The 22427-nt window shown below is 57.5% G+C and overlaps 1 protein-coding gene across 3 annotated transcripts in view; it reads left to right on the top strand.

Moving 5' to 3' along the window:
* Nucleotides 1-22427, top strand: part of TMPRSS2 (transmembrane serine protease 2) — a 35642-nt gene extending 13215 nt beyond the window's left edge. For all 3 annotated transcript variants that reach the window (XM_038581540.1, XM_038581541.1, XM_038581542.1), the window contains exons 4-14: nt 2461-2547; nt 3287-3406; nt 8682-8808; nt 10137-10247; nt 13349-13392; nt 14826-14997; nt 16221-16396; nt 17379-17474; nt 18447-18589; nt 18932-19084; nt 20997-22427. In XM_038581540.1, the coding sequence (XP_038437468.1) occupies nt 2461-2547; nt 3287-3406; nt 8682-8808; nt 10137-10247; nt 13349-13392; nt 14826-14997; nt 16221-16396; nt 17379-17474; nt 18447-18589; nt 18932-19084; nt 20997-21008 (1241 nt within the window). In that variant the 3' untranslated portion in view covers nt 21009-22427. The remainder of the gene's footprint in view (nt 1-2460; nt 2548-3286; nt 3407-8681; nt 8809-10136; nt 10248-13348; nt 13393-14825; nt 14998-16220; nt 16397-17378; nt 17475-18446; nt 18590-18931; nt 19085-20996) is intronic.

Below are 22427 nucleotides of genomic sequence, written 5' to 3'. Positions count from 1 at the left end.
TAGTTTTACTTTAGGATCACATTCCTAGTACATTTTGCAGCTTTTGTTAAATGTATAAAGACACGTGCATCGTCACAGTAAAATACTTCAGTGTCCTCAAAATCCCCTGAGGCGCGCCCATTCATCCCTCCCTTATTCCCCCAACACGTGGCGACCACCGATCTCCATCATTCTGCTTCTTCCAGAACGTGGTGTGGTGGGATTCGTGCCGCACATAGCCACACATAGTGTCAGGGCCTTGGCAGTGTCTAGCGAGTTACTCACGAAGCACAAATCCAGAAGAACCCATCGGGAGTGCCAGGGCCACCCCGGGCCTCACTGTATCCGTTTGCTACGGCAACGGTCCCAAATGTCTCACACCGAGTCCCCACATCTATACATCCTGAGGTCTGGGTTTTGGAAAACTGAAGGTCAGCGGTCTGTGAGGCAGGTCGTTGGCCCTGGACGTGGTAGGGCTGCATCAACTGACTAAATTGAGGACGATGAGGGTGCACGAACAGTACGTCGTAGTGAAATGCAACAGGAGCACGATTGCAAATCATGACCCGGCGTGGACTGAGCAGACCCTGATGGCAGGTGCCCATCCACCAAAAGCAGGGTCGGGGCTTCCCACTGCCTACGTGCTCCTAGGGAGAGCTGGGCAGACGGCCGTACTCTCAGTGAGAGGTTAAGAATGCTTAATTTAATAGCTTTTAGCTCGCCAGGTGTGTTATTGTATCCCAGATAAAATACACAGGAAACCCCCTACTCCCCCTCCAACGGAAGAGATCGTCCTTGGCGAGTGAGTTCCAAGGAATTTAGAATTTAGGATTTCCCCCGTGAGCTTCCCCTGCCACTCCACCCAGCTCAGCCCTGACACGTAATCACCGGAGGCCTGGTTCTGATAACGTGGCTTTCAGTGTCACCTGGCCCTCCGCAGACCAGTGGCCTCCGCCTCAGCTGTGCACCTGTTACGACTGTAAATTCATGCCTCCCCTCTCCCAGTGGAACCGAGCTCCTGGTAAGGAGGGCCAGGAAAGTGGTTAGCAGACTCCCAGGCGATCCCTGAGCCTGCTGCGGTTCCAGAACATGCTCACCCAGAGGTGGGTTTGGAGGCCAGGCGGGTGGGTGGGTCAGCCCCGTCCACCTGTGTCCAGAAGCACAGATGCATACAGGGAGTGGCCGGCCTCCCCGCACACTCTGGGACTCCTACGTACAGGGTGTCCTGCTGTAAACCGAGGGGCTGCTGAGGGTCTGTTGAATGCCCCCACCCCCCCACCCCACCCTGGCCTCTCCGCCTTTCTCCTCTGAGGAGGGCTCGCAGGAGCCGCCCTGTAGGAACTGCCGGGTGTGGTGTGTCTGGCGCTGCTCTCTGAACCTTGATACGGCGTTTGGTTCACACGTTGACCAACAGTGACCTGCCGGTGTGTTTTGACTGGAGAGCATGGGTGACTTTCTCCAAATGACGTTACTCTTGGCTGAGGTGTGAGCCCAGTGCTCCTGCCTCAAACCAAAGGGCCGATGTCAGCACTGCTGGTGGAACATTCCACGGGGGGCGAGAATGTTCCACAGCTGCCCTCCGGTAGAGCAGCCCCTGGCCGCACGTGACTGCTGAGCTTTGGAATTGACATAATGACCTTTAATGAATAGCTACTCAGTACGTTTCATGATAAGTAACTGAAGTGCAAACAGGCGTACGTGGCTGGTGGCTGTCGCTGGGACTCTGGGTCGGCGGCATCCACTCCCTGAACTGTCTTGGGTAAGACGATTTATTCTACCTTGAGGTCGTAGTTTGGGGGCATTATGGCTGTTTTCCTATGCCTGGAATTACCAAAAACAAGGTACTTTCCCAAGTTTTAGGCAATGTTCTACATTAAACATGTATTTGACTATTCTAAGACCAGACATTTAAAAAAAAAAGATTTATTTATTTATTTATTTATTTGAGAGAGAGAGAGACAGAGAGCACACACGCATGTAGTAGGGAGCCCAGTGCGGGGCTCGATCTCACGACTCTGAGACCATGACCTGAGAGGAAACCAAGAGTCGGCGGCTTCACTGACTGCACCACCCAGGCGCCCTTAAGACCATGGCTTTTTAAAACTTAACGTAAGGGTAGGTTACGTTCATATCATGGCTGCAGAAAGCATGAAACTGGGACCCGCAGGTGGCTCAGCGGTTGAGCATCTGCCTTCGGCTCAGGGCGTGACCCCGGGGTCCTGGCATCGAGTTCAGCATCGGGCTCCCCGCAGGGAATCTGCTTCTCCCTCTGCCTGTGTCTCTGCCTATCTTTTTCTCTGTGTCTCTCATGAATGAACAAAGGAAATCTTTAAATGAAAAATTCAAAGTCTCACTTCTCACTGTATGAGAAATTACTGCTTGACATGCTGTACTATCCAAGTGGCGGGGACCGTTGGAGAGTGTGACTCAATTTGAGCAAACGCTGCCGCTCCACGGTGTGCTCCCCCCTCCCTTTCCTAGAGACTAAGAAAGCGCTGTGCATCACCGTCGTCCTGGGGACCATCCTGGCGGGGGCAGCTGTGGCCGCGGTCCTGCTCTGGAAGTTCAGTAAGTGTGGGAAGGGGGCCGAGGCTTTGCGGGGGGCCCTGCCCTCTCTTCTTCCTGCAGTCTCTCCCAGCAAACCAGCTGTCTTCTCTTCCCCTCTGTTGGGTGACAGGGAGGACCCCTCTCACCCGATCTCCTTGTCTGGGTTGTTAGGAGTCACTTGCGTGCATCATCCTCATCTGTGGGTGGTCAGCACCCCGTGATGTTGGTGGCAGGGGTGACACACGCCGTGGTGACACACTTTGGGTAGATCCGGGGCGCTAGGTGTTTCCTGGCACTGGTGAGCACAGACTCCCCGCCGTGTAGCCACACCTGTCGCCCAGGATCTCAGCGTGCCGTGTCACCTGCTACGTGCGGGGGCGGGCCTTGCCTGTGCCACCTCGTTAACCACAGCCCGGCTTCTTCCACCAGCGCAGGGCACTACAGGCTCATGGAGTTTAGGGACCACAGGAGTCACCTGTGTGGCAGACAGGAGGTGGGGTACTATCCAAGTCCAAGGCCCCGGGCCCCTCGGGGTCCCCCTGGAGGTGATGCTGCGGGGGCTCCTGTGGCTGCCAGCCCTGCCTCCCTTGCTATCGACCGTGGCAAGGATACATCTGCTCCTTATTAAACCAAAGGGGGGGAAAGGTTCTTCTCTCCTGTTGCTTCGGGGCCCAGAGAGTGGTCTCTGGAACTCGCGGCAGGTGCGTGAAGTTTGCTCGGTGTCTCGGGCTGACCGGTCTCCCTCCCGTCTCTCTGCAAGTGGAGGACAAGTGCTCGGTGTCCGGGATAGAGTGCGGCAGCTCGGGGACCTGCATCAGCCCCTCTCAGTGGTGCGACGGGGTCCTGCACTGCCCCAGCGGGGAGGACGAGAACCGGTGCGGTAAGTGCAGGGGGCCCCGGGCGTCCACCACCGACACTGTGGCCGGGCCTGGGTCCGGCCCAGCCACCCGTTCGGGACCCTGAACCTTCGCTCTAACCCCAGATGAGGAGCGGGGCTCAGAGAGGCTGCGCTCCTGGCCCGGGGTCACACGGCGGTAGGAGGGAGACCGCGGGGCCGGGGCCACGCTGATGGTGTGCGTGCGACCGGCCCAGGACGTCCTCTGACAGCAACTCCATGAGCAGAGGGTTTAAGGTAGCAAGTCGGGAGTGCCCTCTGTTATTTTCCAAGCCAGCTCGCCTTTAAGGCGACGTGTATCTCTCGCCGCGGAGGTGGCCTGCCTGATTTTCCGATCACTGTTCCAAGTGATTTCCAGGGTGGAGGAGCGGCTGTCCTGAGCAGGTGTCGTGCTCCTACCCACCGATGGCCACCTCCAGCGTGACTCCCACCCCAGTCGGGCACCTGCCGAGGGGCCTGCATGCGGGGGGCTGCTTGCTTCCCCGTGTCCTCTGGGTGGGCCGAGGTGGGCGAGCCAAGCGTCACCCGCCGCGTGTTTAACTGCTCTTCTGCCCCTGGCAGAAACTGCTTATTTGTTCTGACGAGCTTTTAGCTTGTGGTCCTCCAGCAGAACGAGTGAGCCAGCCAGGCCGACGGCTGCGCCCCCCGAGTCCCGCTTCCTGCTGTGCACCCTCTGACACCTTCACATGAGAACCTCAGTTTTCTAAACAGACAGGAAATTTCAAAATTGTGGTGTCAGAGGGGTCACCAGAAATCGGACAAGCAGCTTTTCCTCTTCTGCCCTCAAGTGTCCCCTCACTCCTCAGGGTTTTGTTTAAACCTGAGGAGGGCTGCGGCGGGCGGGGGATGCGGGTCCCCTCTCTTGTTCCGGGCCACCCCGGGTGAGGACTGCCCCCCTGCCCCTCCTCCCCGCCCGGTCACGACGCTGGTGTGGGGCATGCCACTGGGCCTGGCCGGTGGGACTCCCCGGAGAGGAAGGCTGGGCCCTGGATCCATGCAGCCCCTGGGGTCACCCATGTCCCTCGAGCTGTGCCTGCATCTGGAACATGTCCACACTCAGCAGTGACCCATGTGTTCCTTACACTTTCAACACAGCGCCCTGCCTGCGTGTTGGTGACGATGTGACCCTCCCCATTCTCTTAAGAAAGGGGCGTTGAGGTTCATAGAGCGCCCTTAAGCTATCATGGGTGATGGCTTTTGGTGTTTTCATCTGTGTGCACGCATGCGTGCAAGGAGAGACTCCGGCAAGACACATTTGTTCTATTTCCTGCAGACTCTCCCCTTCCTTCTTCTCTTCTTGATGTTTACGTTGTGTTTATTTAAATACTTGGAGTTGACATCCTCAAGTAGATCGAAATCAGGAAGGACCATAGGGTGCAGGGAAAACTCATTCTCCCCCACTCTGCTCACACACACGCACACGCACATGCACGCATGTGTGCCCAGGCACCAACCAATCATCCTACTTTCTCAGGAGCAACACATAGACTTTTTTTGTTTTTTGTTTTTAATTTTTATTTATTTATGATAGTCCTACACAGAGAGAGAGAGAGAGAGAGGCAGAGACACAGGCAGAGGGAGAAGCAGGCTCCATGCACGGGGAGCCCGACGTGGGATTCGATCCCGGGTCTCCAGGATCGCGCCCTGGGCCAAAGGCAGGCGCTAAACCACTGCGCCACCCAGGGATCCCCATAGACGGGTTTTTCTCCCCTTTTTTTTCTTTAAGGTTTTAAGTGAAAAAAGCAAATACGCGTGTGCCTATTTCCCACGGTCCTCATTTTCCCGTGGTCACTGCCCAGCCGACCACGAAGGCCTTGATGCCACGTCCTGAGGACCACTTCTGGTTGGGACGCGGGTCCCCGTGTTCCCCGCGGCAGCCCACCCCGTGCTCCCGCGTGTGGCTCCAGAGCCACGGGAGCTCTCTCTTCTCGGTGGACATAACATGCGTGTTCCAACCACAGGAGCACATTGGCAGGAGACACGCCCCAGAAGCAGAATTGCCAGGTCGGAGCGTTTGCACATCTGTAATTTGATCGACTCACCTTAGTTGCAGTTTGTATCATTTCCACGCTGATTATTTACATAAGACCAAGTAGATGAACATGACGTCGTGTGCGTGTTCTGCATCCCATCAGAACACGCATCTGGTGTGCTTCTAAGTCGCCCACCTCGCAGAGCAGAAATGATTCTCAATGAAATGCACGTCTTCTAGGTGCTCGAGAACATCCCCCGTCCCGTGGAAAGCGTTCAAATATACGTGCAGAGCGTTCTCTGCCTCGGAGTATATATATTCTCGAATATATTTATGTGCGTATTGAATGTGCGAGCGTTGTTAACATTAGTTCACTTTCTGCATCTGTTGCCATGGTTTCTGTGACCTTTACCTGTCACGAGAGAAACAAGAATGGCTCGGGGTGGCCCAGCGAGCGCGCTGTTTTGCACGCTTGAGACTGGCCGAGGGGGAAGACGTCAGATGTGCTCGCCACAGAGGAAAGCGAAGCCGTGTGCGGAGATGGGTGTGTCACCCTGCTTGATTGTGGCCCACGTGTCACGGTGTGTGCATGAATCCAAACGAACGCCAGGCCGTACCCCTTAAGTATATACAGTGGTTCTTCATCAATTGTGCCTCAATAAAGCCAAACAATCCCTAATACTTAAAAAAAAAAAAAAAAAAAAGAACTTGAGCTTGAGACCATTTCCAGCTCACTGGCACATCCGCTGTCGTGTTTCCCCAAGTTGCATTTTTTTTTTAAGTTCTTACTTAAATTCCAGTTAGATAACCTACAGCGGAATATTGGTTTCAGGTGTACAGCGTAGCGATGCAACACCTGGTACAACTCTGCGCTCAGCACAGCAAGCACCCTCCTTACTCCCCATCACCTACCCTAGTGAGCATTTGATGGAAGGGGAAAAAAATAAATCTCTTAAGAGGGCCACAAGTCAAGATACAAATCGAATAGTCTCCTTTACTATCTGCCATGCCACAGTGTCAGTTTTATTTTTAGTTTTGCAATTATGTTTAATTCCAGTTATTTTTTTTAAAGATTTTTAAAATTTATTTATTCATGAGAGAGAGAGAGAGAGGCAGAGACACAGGCAGAGGGAGAAGCAGGCTCCACGGAGGGAGCCTGATGCGGGACTCAATCCTGGGACCCTGGGATCATACCCTGAGCTCACCCGCTGAGCCCCCCAGGCGCCCCTAATTCCAGTTATTATTTTTTTTAATTTAATGGACTTTATTTTTTAGCAGTGTCAAACGTACAGAAGATTGAGCAGAGAGTACAGACTTCCCGAATCCCCGTCCCCCACACACAGCTGCCCATTTTTGACCCCTTGCACTGGGGTATGGGGCTTCCATTTTCATGGATGAGCCAATGATTAATTAATGCATTCTTATTAACTAAAGGTCTTAGTTCACAGTGGAGTTCGGTCTTGCCATTGTGGACACGTGTATCATGCATTTGCGTTTGAACAAACGTGCACTTTCCAGAAGCTCACATGGGGGAATCAGTCTGGAGCCTTTTCAGATTGGCTCCTGTCACTTAGTGACGTGCACTTAGGTTTTCCTCCCTGGCTTTTCCCATTTGATGGCTCATTTCTCTTTAGCACCAAATAATACTCCATCATCTGGACGGGCCACAGTGTGTTTATCCACTCACGTAGCACGTGGCTAGCCTGCACGCACCTGGTATGTGGGATCAATCATCCCGGAAGCATCAGGAAATAATCCGACCTACAGATGCTCACCTCACAGGGGATGAGCCCCCAGGTGTCGGTCCGAACGTCCAGCGAGTGGGCTGTGGCCCCAGACGGGGGGTGGGGGTGGCGATGTGAGGTCTGCGATCACCAGGTCCTCATTTTATATTTTACATCACACGTAGTCCCCCCCCACCCAGACCTCCGGGCACGCTTTCACCCGCTTTTAGACTTTGCTTAGGTGACGTTGTGCGGGACACAGCATTCGGCAGCGTGCCCTGGCTCCTGGCGCGCTGTCATCAAGGTCGTTTATATTCGTGCACGACACCCGCCGATCCTCGAGCCATACGGGATCCCGCTCTGTGGCTGCGCCCAGCTGCCCACGCGAGGAGAATGCTCAGAATTCTGGACTGTGGTGACCTCCGGGGAGGGGAGAAGGCGCTGGAGTAGCGAGAGGCTTAACCTATGTTATGTCTATAATGTTTTGTTTCTTTGAACAAAACAGCTGAGGTCGCTCGGGCAGAGCTGAGTTGCTGGATTTAGAGGTAGAGCTGTGGCCCAGGGGACTTGGCTCATCTCTGGGTGCGCTGCCCGGATCCAGGGTGTTGAGCAGGAGGGGTCAATTTATTGTTCAAAATGATTATTTAGAAGATCATTTTTAAAAAAAAATATCCTTGATCTTATTCATTTATTTAAAAGATGCTTTGGGACGGCCTGGGTGGCTCCATGGTGGAGCATCAGCCTTCAGCTCAGGGCGTGATCCCGGGGTCCCTGCATGGAGCCTGCTTCTCCCTCTGCCTGTGTCTGTGCCTCTCTCTGTGCCTCTCATGAATAAATAAATGGAATCTTAAAAACAAAAGCACCACATTAGCTTTATCAAGGTATAATTCACATGCCATAAAATTCATCCTACAATTCAGTGGCTTTTCATATCCACAGAGAAGTGCATCCATCACCACGTCAATTTTAGAATACTTGCATCACCTGCTCAGGGAAGCAGGAGATGCGATCCCCCCCGCCCGCCCCCCTGGCTTGTCCCTCCTTCCCTCCCCACCCGGGGCCCTAAGCAGCTGCTAATCTACTCTCTGTCGCCTTGGATTTCCTACTCTGGGCGGGTCACAGAGCCTGGGGCATAGGGTGTCTGGATGCATCCACGCAGCAGAGTGTCGTCATGGCTCCCACGGCTTGGAGCGTGGGCCGGGGCCTCGCTCCTTTCCCGGCTGATGACGCTCCTCGGTATGGATGGACCGCATTTTGTTCGTTCATCCGTTCGTGGCCGCTTAGGTTTTCCCACCTGGTGGCTGTTGTGAAAAACGCTGCTGCTGCACATCCGCGTGCAGGTCCTTGTCTGAACACCTGCTGTCAGTCCTTTGGGGTGGAGAGCACTTTCAAGCCGGGAAGGGATAGACCGGGGACCCCCTTGTGTGTGGTCAGCACCCGCGGAGCAGGGGGACTGAGGCCTGGCACCTCTGAGCCTCTGTGTCGGGGGGAGAGGGGGCGCGGGAGGGCCCGGGTGGCGTTCGGACAACCTGCAGAGACTCACAGACTGTCTCCCTTGGTGCAGTTCGCCTCTACGGACCGAACTTTATCCTCCAGGTGTACTCGTCCCAGAGGAAGTCCTGGCACCCCGTGTGTCAGGACAACTGGAGTGACAGCTACGGGAGGGCCGCGTGCCAGGACATGGGTTACCGGTGAGTTGTGGCCCCAGACGCAGAAACAGAGCAAAGATTCTCTGAGCCCCTCCCCGGAGGTGCCACAGCACACACCCCAGTGCTGGCGACAGCTGTCTCCTTCCCAGCACTGGTCGGGGAAACCAGCAGGGGCCCACCCTCCCCTGCATCTAGAGGACCTGACTCACTGCGCCCAGCCCCGCCGCCTCCCCACCGCCATCCGCTCCCAGATACCTGGGGGCGTCTAGTGCCGCGGCCACCAAGGTCCACGGTGCTGGCCGAGGGCCGAGGGCTGGGTGACGCCTGGCTAGGGGACAGGCAGGGGGCTCTGGGGGAGACGCAGGGGAACAGATCGTGCTCGATCTTCACAGCGGGCAGGCTTGGGGGATGGCCCTAGAGCTTTTGAACAAGAGAGCAGTGACATCAGATTTACACAGAAGGGGATTCGGTCCTGCAGGGGGCCCCAGGGAGGGTGGGAGAGGCAGAGGGTCCCTCCCAGGGGTTCCCAGTCAGGGGTGCATGGCAGCTGTCTGGCCCCACGGGGAAGAAGGCTGTGTGGTTTCATCACCATGGCCTTTCCCTCGGGGTGTCCCCGTGTGGCTTCCCTGCAATACTAAGGGGATCTCTATATGCCATTTTTCAGAATTAATTACCACTTGATAAGAAACTTGGCATCTTAGCTAATGAAATATTTCAAAATGCCAATCCCCAAATCGCCAGGGAATGACACAGTGAAGCCCTCATCACCGTTCAGGACCTGATGGGATCGTGTAGCTGACGGTGTATTAATACCTGCAAATTTTCTTAAGTTACACGTACTCATACATCCCTAACCCAAACCAGGGACGCCTGGGTGGCTCAGGGGTTGAGCATCTGCCTTCGGCTCAGGGTGTGACCCCGGGGTCCTGGGATCGAGTCCCACGTCGGGCTCCCTGCAGGGAGCTTGCTTCTCCCTCTGCCTGTGTCTCTGCCTCTCTCTCTGGGTCTCTCATGAATAAATACATAAAATCTTAAAAAAAAATTTTTAAAAACATCCCTAACCCAAACCAGATTAGAAAACAACCGGCAAAAAAAAAAAACAAACAAACAAAAAAAAAAAACAAAAAAAAAAAAAAAAAAGAAAACAACCGGCAGAGAGAGCTTCTCCCCGACAGTTGCGGGTTATCGGGTGCAGAGAGGCTCCTCACACCCGACGTGGCTTGATTAGACCTTGTGATCTTCGTCTTCCAAACGCTCAGCTCTTCCTCGTAGTCTGAGCACCGCCGGAGAGACGTGTGACGATAGGGCAGGGGATTTGCAATGGCTTGCAACGAAGCCCTCTTTCAATGAACATTTTCTGCCTCTTTTAGGAATAGTTTCTATTCGAGCCAAGGAATAGCGGATGACAGCGGGGCCACCAGCTTCATGAAGCTGAACATAAGCGCCGGCCATATGGATCTCTACAAGAAACTGTACCACAGGTAGGTGGCGATTTCGTGTTTCCTTTAGGAAAATTTGTCCCGAGAGCGAGTAGGAGACACCACGGAGAACCACGAGGTCCCGAGGCTGGTTGCTCTGCGCCGTAATTCCTCGAATCGCTGAGTTTCTCATGAGGAGACTGGACTCCACGCGGGGCTGGTTGCTGTGGGTTCATCCTTGGGAAGCAGCTGTGGGTTGTCATTTTTTTAAAAGATTTTATTTATTCATGAGAGACACAGAGAGAGGCAGAGACACAGGCAGAGGGAGAAGCAGGCTCCATGCAAGGGAGCCAGACGTGGGACTCGATTCCGGGTCTCTAGGATCACGCCCTGGGCCAAAGGCAGCGCTAAACTGCTGAGCCACCGGCTGCGCTTATTTGTCATTTGGTTTGTGCCCTTGCTGCCACTGGATAACATCATAAAATGGAGAGTCCTCCTTACTGCGTTGTTTTTTTTTTTAAGATTTTATTTATTTATTTGAGAGCGAGCGAGCATGGCAGGGGCAGGGGGGTGGAGGCACAGAGGGAGAGAGAGAGAAAAACAGGCAGCCCCGCTGAGCAGGGAGCCCAATGCGGGACTCGATCCCAGGACCCCGGGATCATGACCCGAGCGAAGGCAGACGCTTCACCGACGGAGCCCTCCAGGCGCCCCCCTTACTGCTATTCTTTACTCCCCAGACGTTAGCGTGTCAGGGTGTATCTCCAGGAATCCCAGAGAAAGCCTCGGGGTCCCAACCGGGGCGACCAACTGATCCTGCTTTGCCCTGGACTTTGCCAGTTTCAGCCCGGACGTCCTGCCGCCCAGGGACCCCCTCCATCCCAGGCGGCAGGGGCGGCTGGTCCCCCGGCCCTGGGCCACCTGCCAGAGGCCGCCTTCGCCTGGGGGGGGGGGGGGGGGGGGGGGGGGGGCAGCATTCCGGGGCCTGGGTGGGGCGGGGAGCGATGTGTCTTGCACCTCGGAGCCAGCGTGTGGCCCTGGGCAGGTCACGGTGTGTCCAGCGGGTGGAAAATCACCCGAGCAACAGATCCCGGGACGGACGGCTTGACCGGTCAGCAGGGCCGAGGGAAGGAGCGGAAGCTCCGCGTGCTGTTGTGCGTATGTTCACCGGGTGTGCGGGCTTCCTAGGATCGTCGTTACTCCATGGCTGTCCTTTAATGGCAAAGTCACACAGCGTCCTTTGTGCACGAGCCTTGGTCAGCTCCCAGGTCCCCATCAGTCACCCCCAGGTGGCTTGGCCGGGCCGCCTCCTCCCCGCCGCCCAGGTGCCAGCGGCTGCATTTTGGGGCAGGCTGCGGTAGCCACGGCGCCCCTCCTTTCCTTCCAGGGGGAGCCTAGTGGCCGGTTTGCATTCCTGGCAGCTGCGTGGCTGGGGGGCTGGCTTCCGCCCGGCTGTCCCCAGGAATGTGACGGGGTGAGCCCGGGAGGAGGGCCGGCCTGGCCAGGTGCGCCCGCCTGCCCGCCCAGGAAGCCAAAGGCAGCTGCCCGGGCTCTCCGTCAAGGCCAGGTGTTCCCGTCCTTCCCCGTGACGCTCACGCGTGGAATCAGGGCTGAGCAGGGGGCCGCTGGCACCTCCCCGCAGGAGCCTCGGGGCCTCACAAGGTGGCAGCCGGGTTTGGGGGGAGGACAAGGCGCTCTTTGCCTGGCACGGGGCATCCCGGACATGGAAAAGGGGGGCCAAGGCTCCTTTCTCTTGGCTTTGATACCCAAGTCACAGGCTCCCGGCGGGGCTCACCTGCGTGACCGCGGGCGTGTCCACGCGCTGGTGGCTGCAGGCGCACCTCCACACGGAGGACAATCAGCCTCATGACTCTTAGAAAATTGTTCTTTTATTTACTTTTGTAAAGATTTTATTTATTTACTCATGAGAGACACAGGCAGAGGGAGAAGCAGGCTCCCTGCGGGGAGCCCGATGTGGGACTTGATCCCGGGACCCCGGGGTCATACCCTGAGCCGAAGGCAGACGCTCAACCACTGAGCCACCCAGGTGCCCCCAAAACATCCTTTTTTAATGAAAACATGTGTTCTCTTGGCGTTGTTATGTCTTGCAACCGGAGACCACTGGGTGTCCTTGGAACCGTGGGGCCTCTTGGTGTGAGGGTGTCAGAGGTGACTTGATATATAGGACTCAGGCTGGTGTTGGGTCCTTTTGGGGAGGTTCAAGGAAGCAGGGGCTTTGCTCTGGATTGGATGCTGTTGGGAAGCGAGATGATTTTGTGATTGGTATTTTTTTTTTTTTTAAGATTTTATTTAGTTACTCATGAGAGACCCAGAGAGAGAGGCAGAGACCCAGGCAGAGGGAGAAGCAGGCTCCCTGCGGGGACCCCGATACAGGACTCGATCCTGGGACCCCGGGGTCACGCCCTGAGCCACCCAGGTGCCCCTTGTGATTGGCATCTTCACGCTTTTTCCTCTAGAAGGGGGCTGGCATGGAGCCAGGCTGCAGCGGGATTGGCCAACCGGTGCCGTCAGCCCCACTGGCCAGCGGAGGAGGCTGTCGCTCACTGCGTGGCTTGGGCTCGGCTCGGGCCTGGCCCCTGCGTGTCTGACCAGCTGCAAACGCCCGCATGCTAGGGCTGCTTCTCCCCCTCGAGATGTATTAGGGGCAGCTCCCCCTGGGGCAGGACGTGCGGGTTGTTCGTAGCCTCGAACACTCTCCTCCCAAACAAGTAACTGCCCTTCGGCTCCTGAGCAAACGGTCGGTGGTTCTTGCTGCGTGTGCGGTGAGCGCACAGCAGTCGCAGGGGCCTGCGCGTGCCCGGGGGGCTCCCGTGCAAGACCAGAGGCTGACTTTTAAGTTCTTGGAATAAAAAAAGTAGGTCGTGTAACCGGGCGCTTCCCCTTACAACCAGTCCGACCTGCTACCCTCATTCTCCCGCTCTTCGGATGGGGGACACTGAGGCACAGGGAGATTAAGTAACCAGCCCGAGGTCACACAGCGGAGACTTGAAACCCCCCACTTGGATCCACTCCCCTTATTTGAGTCTTCAATGGTGGGGAGGCGGGGGAGTGAGAACACGGGGAGAAAATGTTTCTTTCTAAGAGTCTTGAGAGTCGAGCATCCCCTGCTTATCACAGTGACCAGAACGTGCCCTGTTCTTTTGTAGTGACGTCTGTTCTTCAAAAACGGTGGTTTCTTTACGCTGTATAGGTAAGTGATGCTTGGTTACCCCTTTTTTTTTTCTTTCCCTAAATAGGAAGTCACTCTGTACCTTCAGAAATGCCTCCCCTGGGTCTGGGGAGGCGGGGTGATGGGCTGGGATGCGCCCAGAGGCCTTGCGCCCCATCTGCACCCCCCCCCCCAAGGGAACACCTGTCTTGGCCCGCGGTGTCCTGGAGATGCCGTCAGCCTCGCGTCCAGGAGCACCGTCCCGTGAGGACGTCGAGCTCGGGAGACGGACGGGCCCTGGCAGTTCCCGTCTCTGTGTCGGGATTATGTATGGCTCCCACACTTTTCCCAGGGTGGGTGCACCGTCCCTGGGCTCCCCTCTCTGGGATGGCCCCAGAGCTCAGCTTTTCAGGGTGAGCAGATGGAACTAGCAGCTGCTCTGGGTGGGCTGCGTGACCCCACGGTCCCGGCCGCCGCTTCCCGGCCTCCCGCAGCTCAAGCTGCTTTAGGCCTCAAGAGAGTGCGGCGCTCAAGTGGCACCAGGCCAGGCATTGAGGGTCCCACACACCCTCCCCCTCTTCCTCCTCCCTCTCCTTCCTCCTTCCCCTTCCTTCCTCCTTCCTTTCCCTGTTCCTTCCTCCCTTCTCCCCTTCTCTCCTTCTTCCCTCCTTCACTTCCCCTCCCTCTTCTTCCTCTCTTCCCCTCCTTCCTCCTCTGTCTCCCTCCATCTTCCCTCCTTCCTCCCCCTTCTTTCTTGTTCTCCCTCCCTTTCCCTCCCTCCTCCTCCCTCCCTCACCCTTCCTCCCCTCCCTCCTCCCTCCCCATCCTTCTCCCTCCTCCCTCCACCTGCTCCCTCTTCCTCCTCCTTACCCCTTCTTCCTCCACCTACCCCCTCCTTCCTTGTACTTCCCCCTCCTTCCTCACCCTCCCCCTTCTTCCCCATCCTTCTCCCATCTCCCTCCCCCTCCTCCCTCCCCTTCCTCCTTCCCCTTCCTTCTTCCTCCCTCTCCCCTCTCCTTCTTCCCCCTCCTCCCTCCCCCACCTCCCTCCTCCTCCTTCCCCCTCCTTCCCTGTACTTCCCTCTCCTTCCTCTTCCTCCTCCTCCTCACTCCCTCCTGCCCACCCTCCTGTGCTTTGTTCTGAGCATCGGGTCTCCCCATGATTCAAGCAGGTGCAGGCCCTTTACTATCCAAGGCCCCCCGGGCCGAGCCTGCCAGAGACACTGATGGGGTGATTGCTGAACAGAAGGTGGCATCAAGTGCCCGCAGAAGCGGGGCTGCCCCGGGGCCTGGGGGGCTGGAGGGCCATCCTCTCCTCCCCTCCACCGGAAAGAGATCGGGACACATTCTCTCAAATTCAGATCCCAGACCAGTGGGAATGAGAGGCGGCGAGAGCAGCCACCTGCTGGCTGGGCCCGGGCTGCGGGGTCCCGGGCCGGCCCTGCTGTGCTCACCGGGGGTGCTTGTGGCTTTCAGAGTGCGGGGTCTCTGCGAAGGGGAGCCGTCAGAGCCGGATCGTGGGCGGGACCAGCGCCTCCCTGGGGGACTGGCCCTGGCAGGTCAGCCTGCACGTCCAGGGCACCCACGTCTGTGGAGGCTCTATTATCAGCCCCGAGTGGATCGTGACAGCCGCCCACTGTGTGGAGGAGTAAGTCCCTGACAGGGTTGGGGGGGCGGGCGGCTCTCAGGGCCGTGAGGTCGTGGGTTTGGAGGTGGCTCTGGGGCCGTGTGACCCGGAGGGAAGTCTCTGACCTCTGCAAGCTCCGGTTTCTTTGCCTGGATATGGGCACGGCACCCGCTGCGGAGGCCTTGCCTGAGGGTCGGGTGAGCTCGTGCGTGGGGAGCAGATGCCGAGCCCGTCCCTTCAGCAGGTGCGCTCCGGGCGGGCTCCTGTGCAACAGGTGCTGCTGTGAGCGGGGCCCCTTCCAGCCCGCACCCTCCCTGGGTTCTCAGCACCCCTGGCCCCGTGAGAGGCCTGGTCTCCCCTGGACGCCCATCCTCAGGAGCACACCAGGGGACCTCCCGTCGCTCTGCCCCAAGGTTCCCTCGGACGCCGGCCACGCAGATGGGCAGGGAGCAGGGAGGTGGCCGTGACGTACAGCGCTAGCTTTTGTGGAAGGACTCGTCCTCCTCCTTGTTCCTTAAACATAGAGACTTTTGGTCACGTGCCTGTTCTGGAGGAAACTTGGCGCAGCAGAGCTGCCTTTCTGATTTGGAGTGAGCTCGAGCCTGGCTGGGGTCCGGTCTCTGCCATTCCCCAGCCGCGTGGCCGCGGGCCGCTCACTCAAGGTGGCCGGCCACAGCGTCACCTCTGCACACCTGCCGGACAGGCGAGCCGGCTCCTCCCGAGGGCTGTTGGGAGGGTGGATGGACCCACGTTCATTACCCAGCGGTGTTCCCTCTCTGACCTCCTTCCCCCTCCCCGGGACTGGGATTCTCTCCAAAGGGAAGCACCTAGATAAAGCTAATGCCCTGATGGCTGTTAGGCCTGGAGCCCAGGCATCCGTGCACATTTATTATTAAGCACCTACTGTGTGCGAGAAGACGCCCCATAGGTAAGACCCAGTCCTGCCAGAAATGAGGTTTGAAGCCTCAAGGAGGCATCAGGCCCAAGTGAAAGTGTCCTCAGAACCCGGAGGGTTTGCAGGCCGGGGCAGGAGCACAGGAGGGACGGGCCTCACGGCGGGGAGCGGAGGGAGCCGTGTGGGACCGAGGGAGGAGCCTGAGACCTCCTCGCCAGCCCTGCCCTGTCCTGAAGCTCCTAGTGGGTCGTGTCACCTACGGGACACGTGGCTCCCGCTTTTGAATGTCACCAAGTGAGTGACATTCGCGCGTCTGAGATACTGAGCGGTGTCCGGCTCTGCCTTCCAGACCTCTAAACAACCCGCGGTACTGGACGGCCTTCGCGGGAATTTTGAGACAATCCTTCATGTTCTATGGACACGGACACCGAGTGGGAAAAGTGATTTCCCATCCAAATTATGATTCCAAGACCAAGAACAACGACATCGCCCTCATGAAGTTGCAGACGCCTCTGACTTTTAACGGTACGGACCTGTGTCCCTGGGGCTCAGGGTGCGCGGAGAGCTTTGGCCACATCTTGAGGACAGAGGTCGATCTCACCGGGCGGAGGGGTTTGCGTTGAGCGATGATTTCATCAACACGGGCAAGTCCAGAAGGGGTTTCCAGCCACAGTGCTGTTGACACTTGGGGTCAGATGCCTCTTGGCCGTGGGGCCCTCCTGCACATAGTAGGACATATATGGGATCCCAGGTATCCACCCACTCGGTGCCCTTTAGTTGTGACAAAAAAAGTGTCCCATTGCTGCGAAACATCCCCCGGGGGCCAAGTCTTCTCCGGTTGAGAACTATCTGTCTAAAATTTATCACTACTTTACTTTCTTTACATAAATCCTGAAAACCAGATACTTCACAGTTTACAACAATAAAAAACACCGATTTCCCTTAGCTTCTCATTCGGCCCCCGTTCTAGTCCATCCGAGGGCCCCGCTGGAATGTTCCGGCCCACGTGGGCACAGAGGAAGCCCAGCCTCATCCCTCCCTCGTAGGGGTTTGGATTCAAGCCGGGATACAGTGTAGACCCCAGAAGGAATCGGTCCAGGGGGCATCGGAGGTGCGGGCTGGGAGTGCCCGTCAGCTTCTCGGCCGCTGCCGCCCGTGTGTCCTTCTTGCCACCGATCACCTGGAGACACTGTGTATTTTGAAGTGTGTGCTCCTTGAGGATTTAAGCTTCGAAAAAGGTTTCATTGTTTGAAACCTATTTGCTCTTTTTCTCGAAGGTTTAAGTCTGGAAAAAAAACAAAAAAAACAAAAAAAACCGTTAGTTGTGAGTTTTTAGAAGCAGAGCTTGCAAAGAATCCCATTGCCAAGGAGAAGGGAGCACCTTGCTCGTGGGAAGGAGGGGCCTGGCAGGGACAGGAGGCAGGATTTGTCCCTGAGTGATGGAGGCGGGTACCAGGCCCCCGGTCCCACCGGGCCGAGCTCACCGCGCTTTCTCTCCCGGGAACAGACAGAGTGAAGCCAGTGTGCCTGCCTAACCCGGGCATGATGCTAGAGCCGGAGCAGTCCTGCTGGATTTCCGGGTGGGGGGCCACCTACGAGAAAGGTGAGGCTCCCCGGGGTCCCCGCGGGGACACAGCACCGGGTCTGGAAGTGGGAGGTCCGGGGTTTAATCCCCCTAACCCCATGATTAGAGGACTTCGGGCTCCAGGCTCAAGAGAGGAATCTGCTTGAGGATTTTCCCCCTCTCTCTGCCTCTCCTCCTGCTCGGGAATCAATACATCTTATTAAGAAAAGAGGAAGGAGGGGACGCCTGGGTGACTCAGCAGTTGAGCATCTGCCTTTGGCTCAGGGCGTGACCCCTGGGTCCTGGGGATCCGGATGGAGTCTCACATCGGGTCCCCGCAGGGAGCCTGCTTCTCCCTCTGCCTGGGTCTCTGCCTCTCTCATGAATAAATGAATAAAATGTTTAAAAATAAAATAAAAAGAAAGTCCACGTCGGGGAGCGTGAGGGGCCCGGGGAGGGCAGCTGCTTGCTTCGTGCTCTGAGCCCCAGGGTGGGCCGTGGTGCTGCTTCCCGAGCCGGGGAGTCCGGGCCGGTGAGGATTTGGCGGGGGGGGGGGGGGGGGGGGGGGGGGGGGGGGGGGCGGGGAGGGGCCCCGTGTTGGCACGTGAAGCCTGCGGTGCCCGGAGGACACCCATGTGGAGGCGGTCAGGTGGGAGCCAGGCGGTGGCGGTGACAAGAGCCCACGCTGGCTTAGAGATATCTGGACGTGCAGGGGAGCGGAGAAGTGGGGCCATGGGGTGGTGAGGGTGGGAACACAGGAGCGGGGTGGTGTGGGACGGAGTCTCAGGGCCCAGTGGCTGGGGGGTGGGGGAGAAGAGGAGGTTCTAGAACACAGAGGAGGCCCTCCCGGGACAGGAAGGGTCCAGATGACCCAGCTTCCCCGGGGTGGGGTGCAGGGGGGACGGGACATGCCCAGGGCGCTGCTGTCGCCGCGGCGTGTTCCGGGAGGGAGTGCACTGTCCCCTGCGGGCCGCTGGCCACGCGGCAGCTGGGCGTCATCCTCTGTCCCAGGGAAGACCTCAGACGAGCTGAACGCGGTCATGGTGCCCCTCATCGAGCCCTGGCGCTGCAACAGCAAGTACGTCTACAACAACCTGGTCACTCCGGCCATGATCTGTGCGGGCTTCCTGCGGGGAGGCGTCGACTCCTGCCAGGTGAGTGCCCGCCGTCACCTGCGCTGCCGCCCACCTGGCGCCGCTGCGTCCCCCCCCCCCCACTCCCCCACCCCGGGGTTTTCATTTTGTCAGCTTGTCGGTGGGACAGAAAGAAGCTTCTGGACTATTTTAAACTACAGTCGACAATTTAGCTAGCAGCTCCTACCTGGTACTCGCTAGTCTCGGGGTTATAGGTTACTGTCCCTCGGGGGAGGGGGACACGAAAGCTGCACACCCACTCCATGGGGACCCCGACCCCCACCCCGACCCCCCACCCTCTGTGCGTGGCCGGCTGCGTGCACGGGTTGCGGCTTGAACCCCTGCTCTTGCTGTGTCCCCCAGGGTGACAGCGGAGGTCCCCTGGTCACTCTGAAGAGCCGCGTCTGGTGGTTGATCGGCGACACGAGCTGGGGATCCGGCTGTGCCAAGGCTAACAGGCCGGGAGTGTACGGAAACGTGACCGTTTTCACCGACTGGATTTATCGGCAAATGAGGGTAACTTTCCCGCGCTCCCAGGCTGCTGTCGAAGCCCAGAAGTCTGGGGGGTGTGGGCTCCCGGCGGGAGGCTGACGGTGGGGGGGGGGCACCCAGATTCTGCCTCCCAGGCTCCGGTTTGCAGTGAGCACCGCCCTCCGTCCCTCTACTGTGCACCCTCGCTGCTGCGTGCGGCCCAGGGCTCACTCGGGTGGAAAAACTCCAGGAAAGAGCTTTTCAGAGTCCAGAGCCAGCTCTAGATGGGCTTCCCCGTGCTCTGCTGGCCCTGTTAACCCACCCAGACCTCACGGGATCACCTTCTGGGGATGGGCGGAGAGCAGAGCAAGGCCAACCAGCCACAGGGGACGTGGCCGTGCCCGTCCCGTGGGCCCCGGGCTGGAGCTCTCTGGCACGAGGAGAGGAGGTAAAGACGGGGAAGGGTCCGGGGGGTTCCCTGCAATCCTTCCCACCTGCCTCTCACCACTTCGCAGAGTCCTTTTCTCAGGCTCCGCCCAGATCTTGGGCTAGAAACGGATCTCACCCCCCACCCCCACCCCGAGGACTCCCGGTGGGCACTTTGCCCCGATTTCACCCCTTCCAGGGCCGGGCTTATTGGTTAAAGAGAAGCTTCTGTTGTCTCCTCTCTGCTTCCCAAGGGGCCCACGCAGTCGAGGGAGGGGCACATCCTGTCCACGGAAGATGAACAAAACTTTTAGAATTCCTTAAAAAAAAAAAAAAAAAAAGAGTTTTATTCGAGCCCAAGTAGTGAGGATGGCTGCCCGGGGTGTTTCAGAGTGAGTGCTCCGGGTTAGGGACGTAGACTAAGGGGTTGTACGTGGCCTCAAGAGGGACACGTCATCATGACGAACATCCCGTAAATTTGCAAACTGTATCCTATGTTTTCAGTGTGTGCGAGGCTGCAGGCCTCAGAGGAGTGGGATGGAATTAATGGACATTCTTACTCTTATTTTTATTTTTTATTATTATTTTTTTAAGTATGATTTTTATTTTTTTTTTAAGATTTTATTTATTTATTCATGAGAGACACAGAGAGAGAGAGGCAGAGACACAGGCAGAGGGAGAAGCAGGCTCCATGCAGGGAGCCCGATGTGGGACTCGATCTCGGGTCTCCAGGATCACGCCCTGGGCTGAAGGCGGCGCTAAATCACTGAGCCACCCGGGCTGCCCACATTATTACTCTTGTTTTTAGTTTGAACCGTGTCTGTGAGGTTAGTTGCTAACAAAATGGACGTACAATGCATGCTCAGGGCAGTAATAGAGCCCAGGCTTCGAAGTCTGGTTAAATCATTCTGACCAGGGTGAAAATTAGGGTGTAGCTTCCCTGGGAGGCCAGGAGCAGGGCTCACAAACACGGAAAGGTACAAACTTCCTTTATCAAACCAGAAGGGGTGGCCTGATGCAGCGCGGCCTGCATGTCCCGCAGATCACACACCATGGGACCTGACACCTTCACGTGACCCCGGGGCGGAGGCGGCGGGGGCCAGGCTGTGGCTGGTAAAGGGCCGAGCGCTGGAAACAGGCCACCACCTCTGTCCTGCTGGGGGGCTGCGGGCTGGAGGGGGAGCCGGCTGGGCCAGGCCAAGGGGCCGACTGTCCAGCGCATGGAGTGACAGGCCCGAGTGGCACTAATTAAGCACTTGGGCTGCAAGGACTCAGGTCACGTTTGAGGTCCCCGGAGGAGGCCCACGTGCCGGCTGTGCTAGCCACACGCGTGCACACGCCACGTCCTCGCACCTGCCCTGTCCACCTCCTCCAGCCCAACGCTTTGACCTCCGTGCTGTAGGAAAGATACCTCGTGGCCCCTCTTAGCTCGCTCATTAGGTTCTAAGTCAATCTAGGGAGGAGAAAAACCATTGGCTCCCCTTTTATGTCTGAAGAAAATAACGTTATTTCTTTTTTTCCCGCCAAACAGGCAAACAGCTGATCCCCGTGGCCTTTGTCCTTGTTCCTCGAGGAGATGAAGGGGCTGATTCTCCATTCCTCACACATGATGTATTTTTAGAGATGCTTCGAAGGTCCTTTCATCGTTATTAAATAGTGAATTTGTCTGTCTTTGGCACTCTCCACGGTTCTGCAGAACTTGCTCCCTGACCCCTCGTCCAAAAAGGGTGGCCAGACCCAGCTGGGTGCGGGCACCCAGCGCCAACGCGGAGCAATGGGGTGGGGGCTCCCCCGTTGGGATCTTCCTTCCGAGCCCTCTCCGGGGTCCACCTTCGGATGCACATGGGGCCAGTGACTTCTCAGCTGCTGGATGACTTGAGATTGAAAGGGAGAAAGCCAGGTGGGACCGTCCGGGGCAGGCTCTGAGGCCACTGCTCTGGAGGGCTACCCCAGGGCCAGTCTCCCCACAGGGGTCTTCGTTGATCATTTTTTAGTGCCTTTTCAGTAACCCCGGATGGTGGCTGGAAATAAAGGGACCAGCCCTTCATGGCTGAGGACTTGAGGGCGAGGGTGTAGACAGAGCCCTCGGAGCAAGGAAAGCCATTGCAGACACGTCCCGCATGCGCGCTGCTGGGCGGTTGGCCTCCGCCTGTTGGGCAGGGGCGCCCCCAAGGGAGACCCAGCCTCACTCCCCATCCTCGTCCTTGGGGGTGCCGTGCTTGACCCTCTTGGGGCCTGCCAATCACATGGAAATTGAGGCCACCCCCGGGGGAAATCAGGGATGTGTGATTCAAGAGACACTGTTTCGGTGTGAAGCTTCTACACCTTACTTACCTACCTCAGTGCTCACCGAGTCTTGATGCCTCCGCGTAGTCGCTGCCTTTGGCTCTTTGCGACTATGGTCCCGGCCAAGTGCCAACGGTGGCGGGCTAGAATGGGCTTTGCAAGGGGTTCTGCACACAGGTGTTGCAGAGGAGCAGCACCTGGGCTTGCACCAGAGAAGAGGAGGGGGGTGGGGACGCCCTGAGGCCCCTTCCTGCCCTACGGCCTTTCCCTGGAGGGAAGGGCCAGGCCTGAATGCCGGCGGGGAGCAGAAGCACTCTTGCCCCGTGTACTGCTTTCCCCAGGCTCTGCCTCTGCTCACGCACGATTCTGCTGCCGGGGCTTAACCCCAAAAGGGGAAGGTCGTGGGGTCCCATCCCCAGGCGGGGGTGCGGGATGCTTCAGATCCATGTGCCTCCTTGGCCGCAGCATCCCTGGGGGCCTTCCCAACCCTCGGCACCGCCGGTCCCGGCTCTCCAAGCCAGATTTTGAAAAGCATCGTTGGGGTGAGAACGTGTTCCTTCCTTAGCTTCTTTGTATGTGACCACTGTTCGTCTTCTTTGGTTTGTATCTTTTTTTAAAACTGTAAAATTGAATTGTGAGCATTGTACAAATAAATTATACTTTTTTTTTTTCCAAA

The sequence above is a fragment of the Canis lupus genome, chromosome 31, assembly GCF_011100685.1.
Source record: "Canis lupus familiaris isolate Mischka breed German Shepherd chromosome 31, alternate assembly UU_Cfam_GSD_1.0, whole genome shotgun sequence".
NCBI lineage: Eukaryota > Metazoa > Chordata > Mammalia > Carnivora > Canidae > Canis > Canis lupus.
Note: the sequence above shows the minus strand (reverse complement) of the source record. Positions and strands in the feature narration are given on the sequence as shown.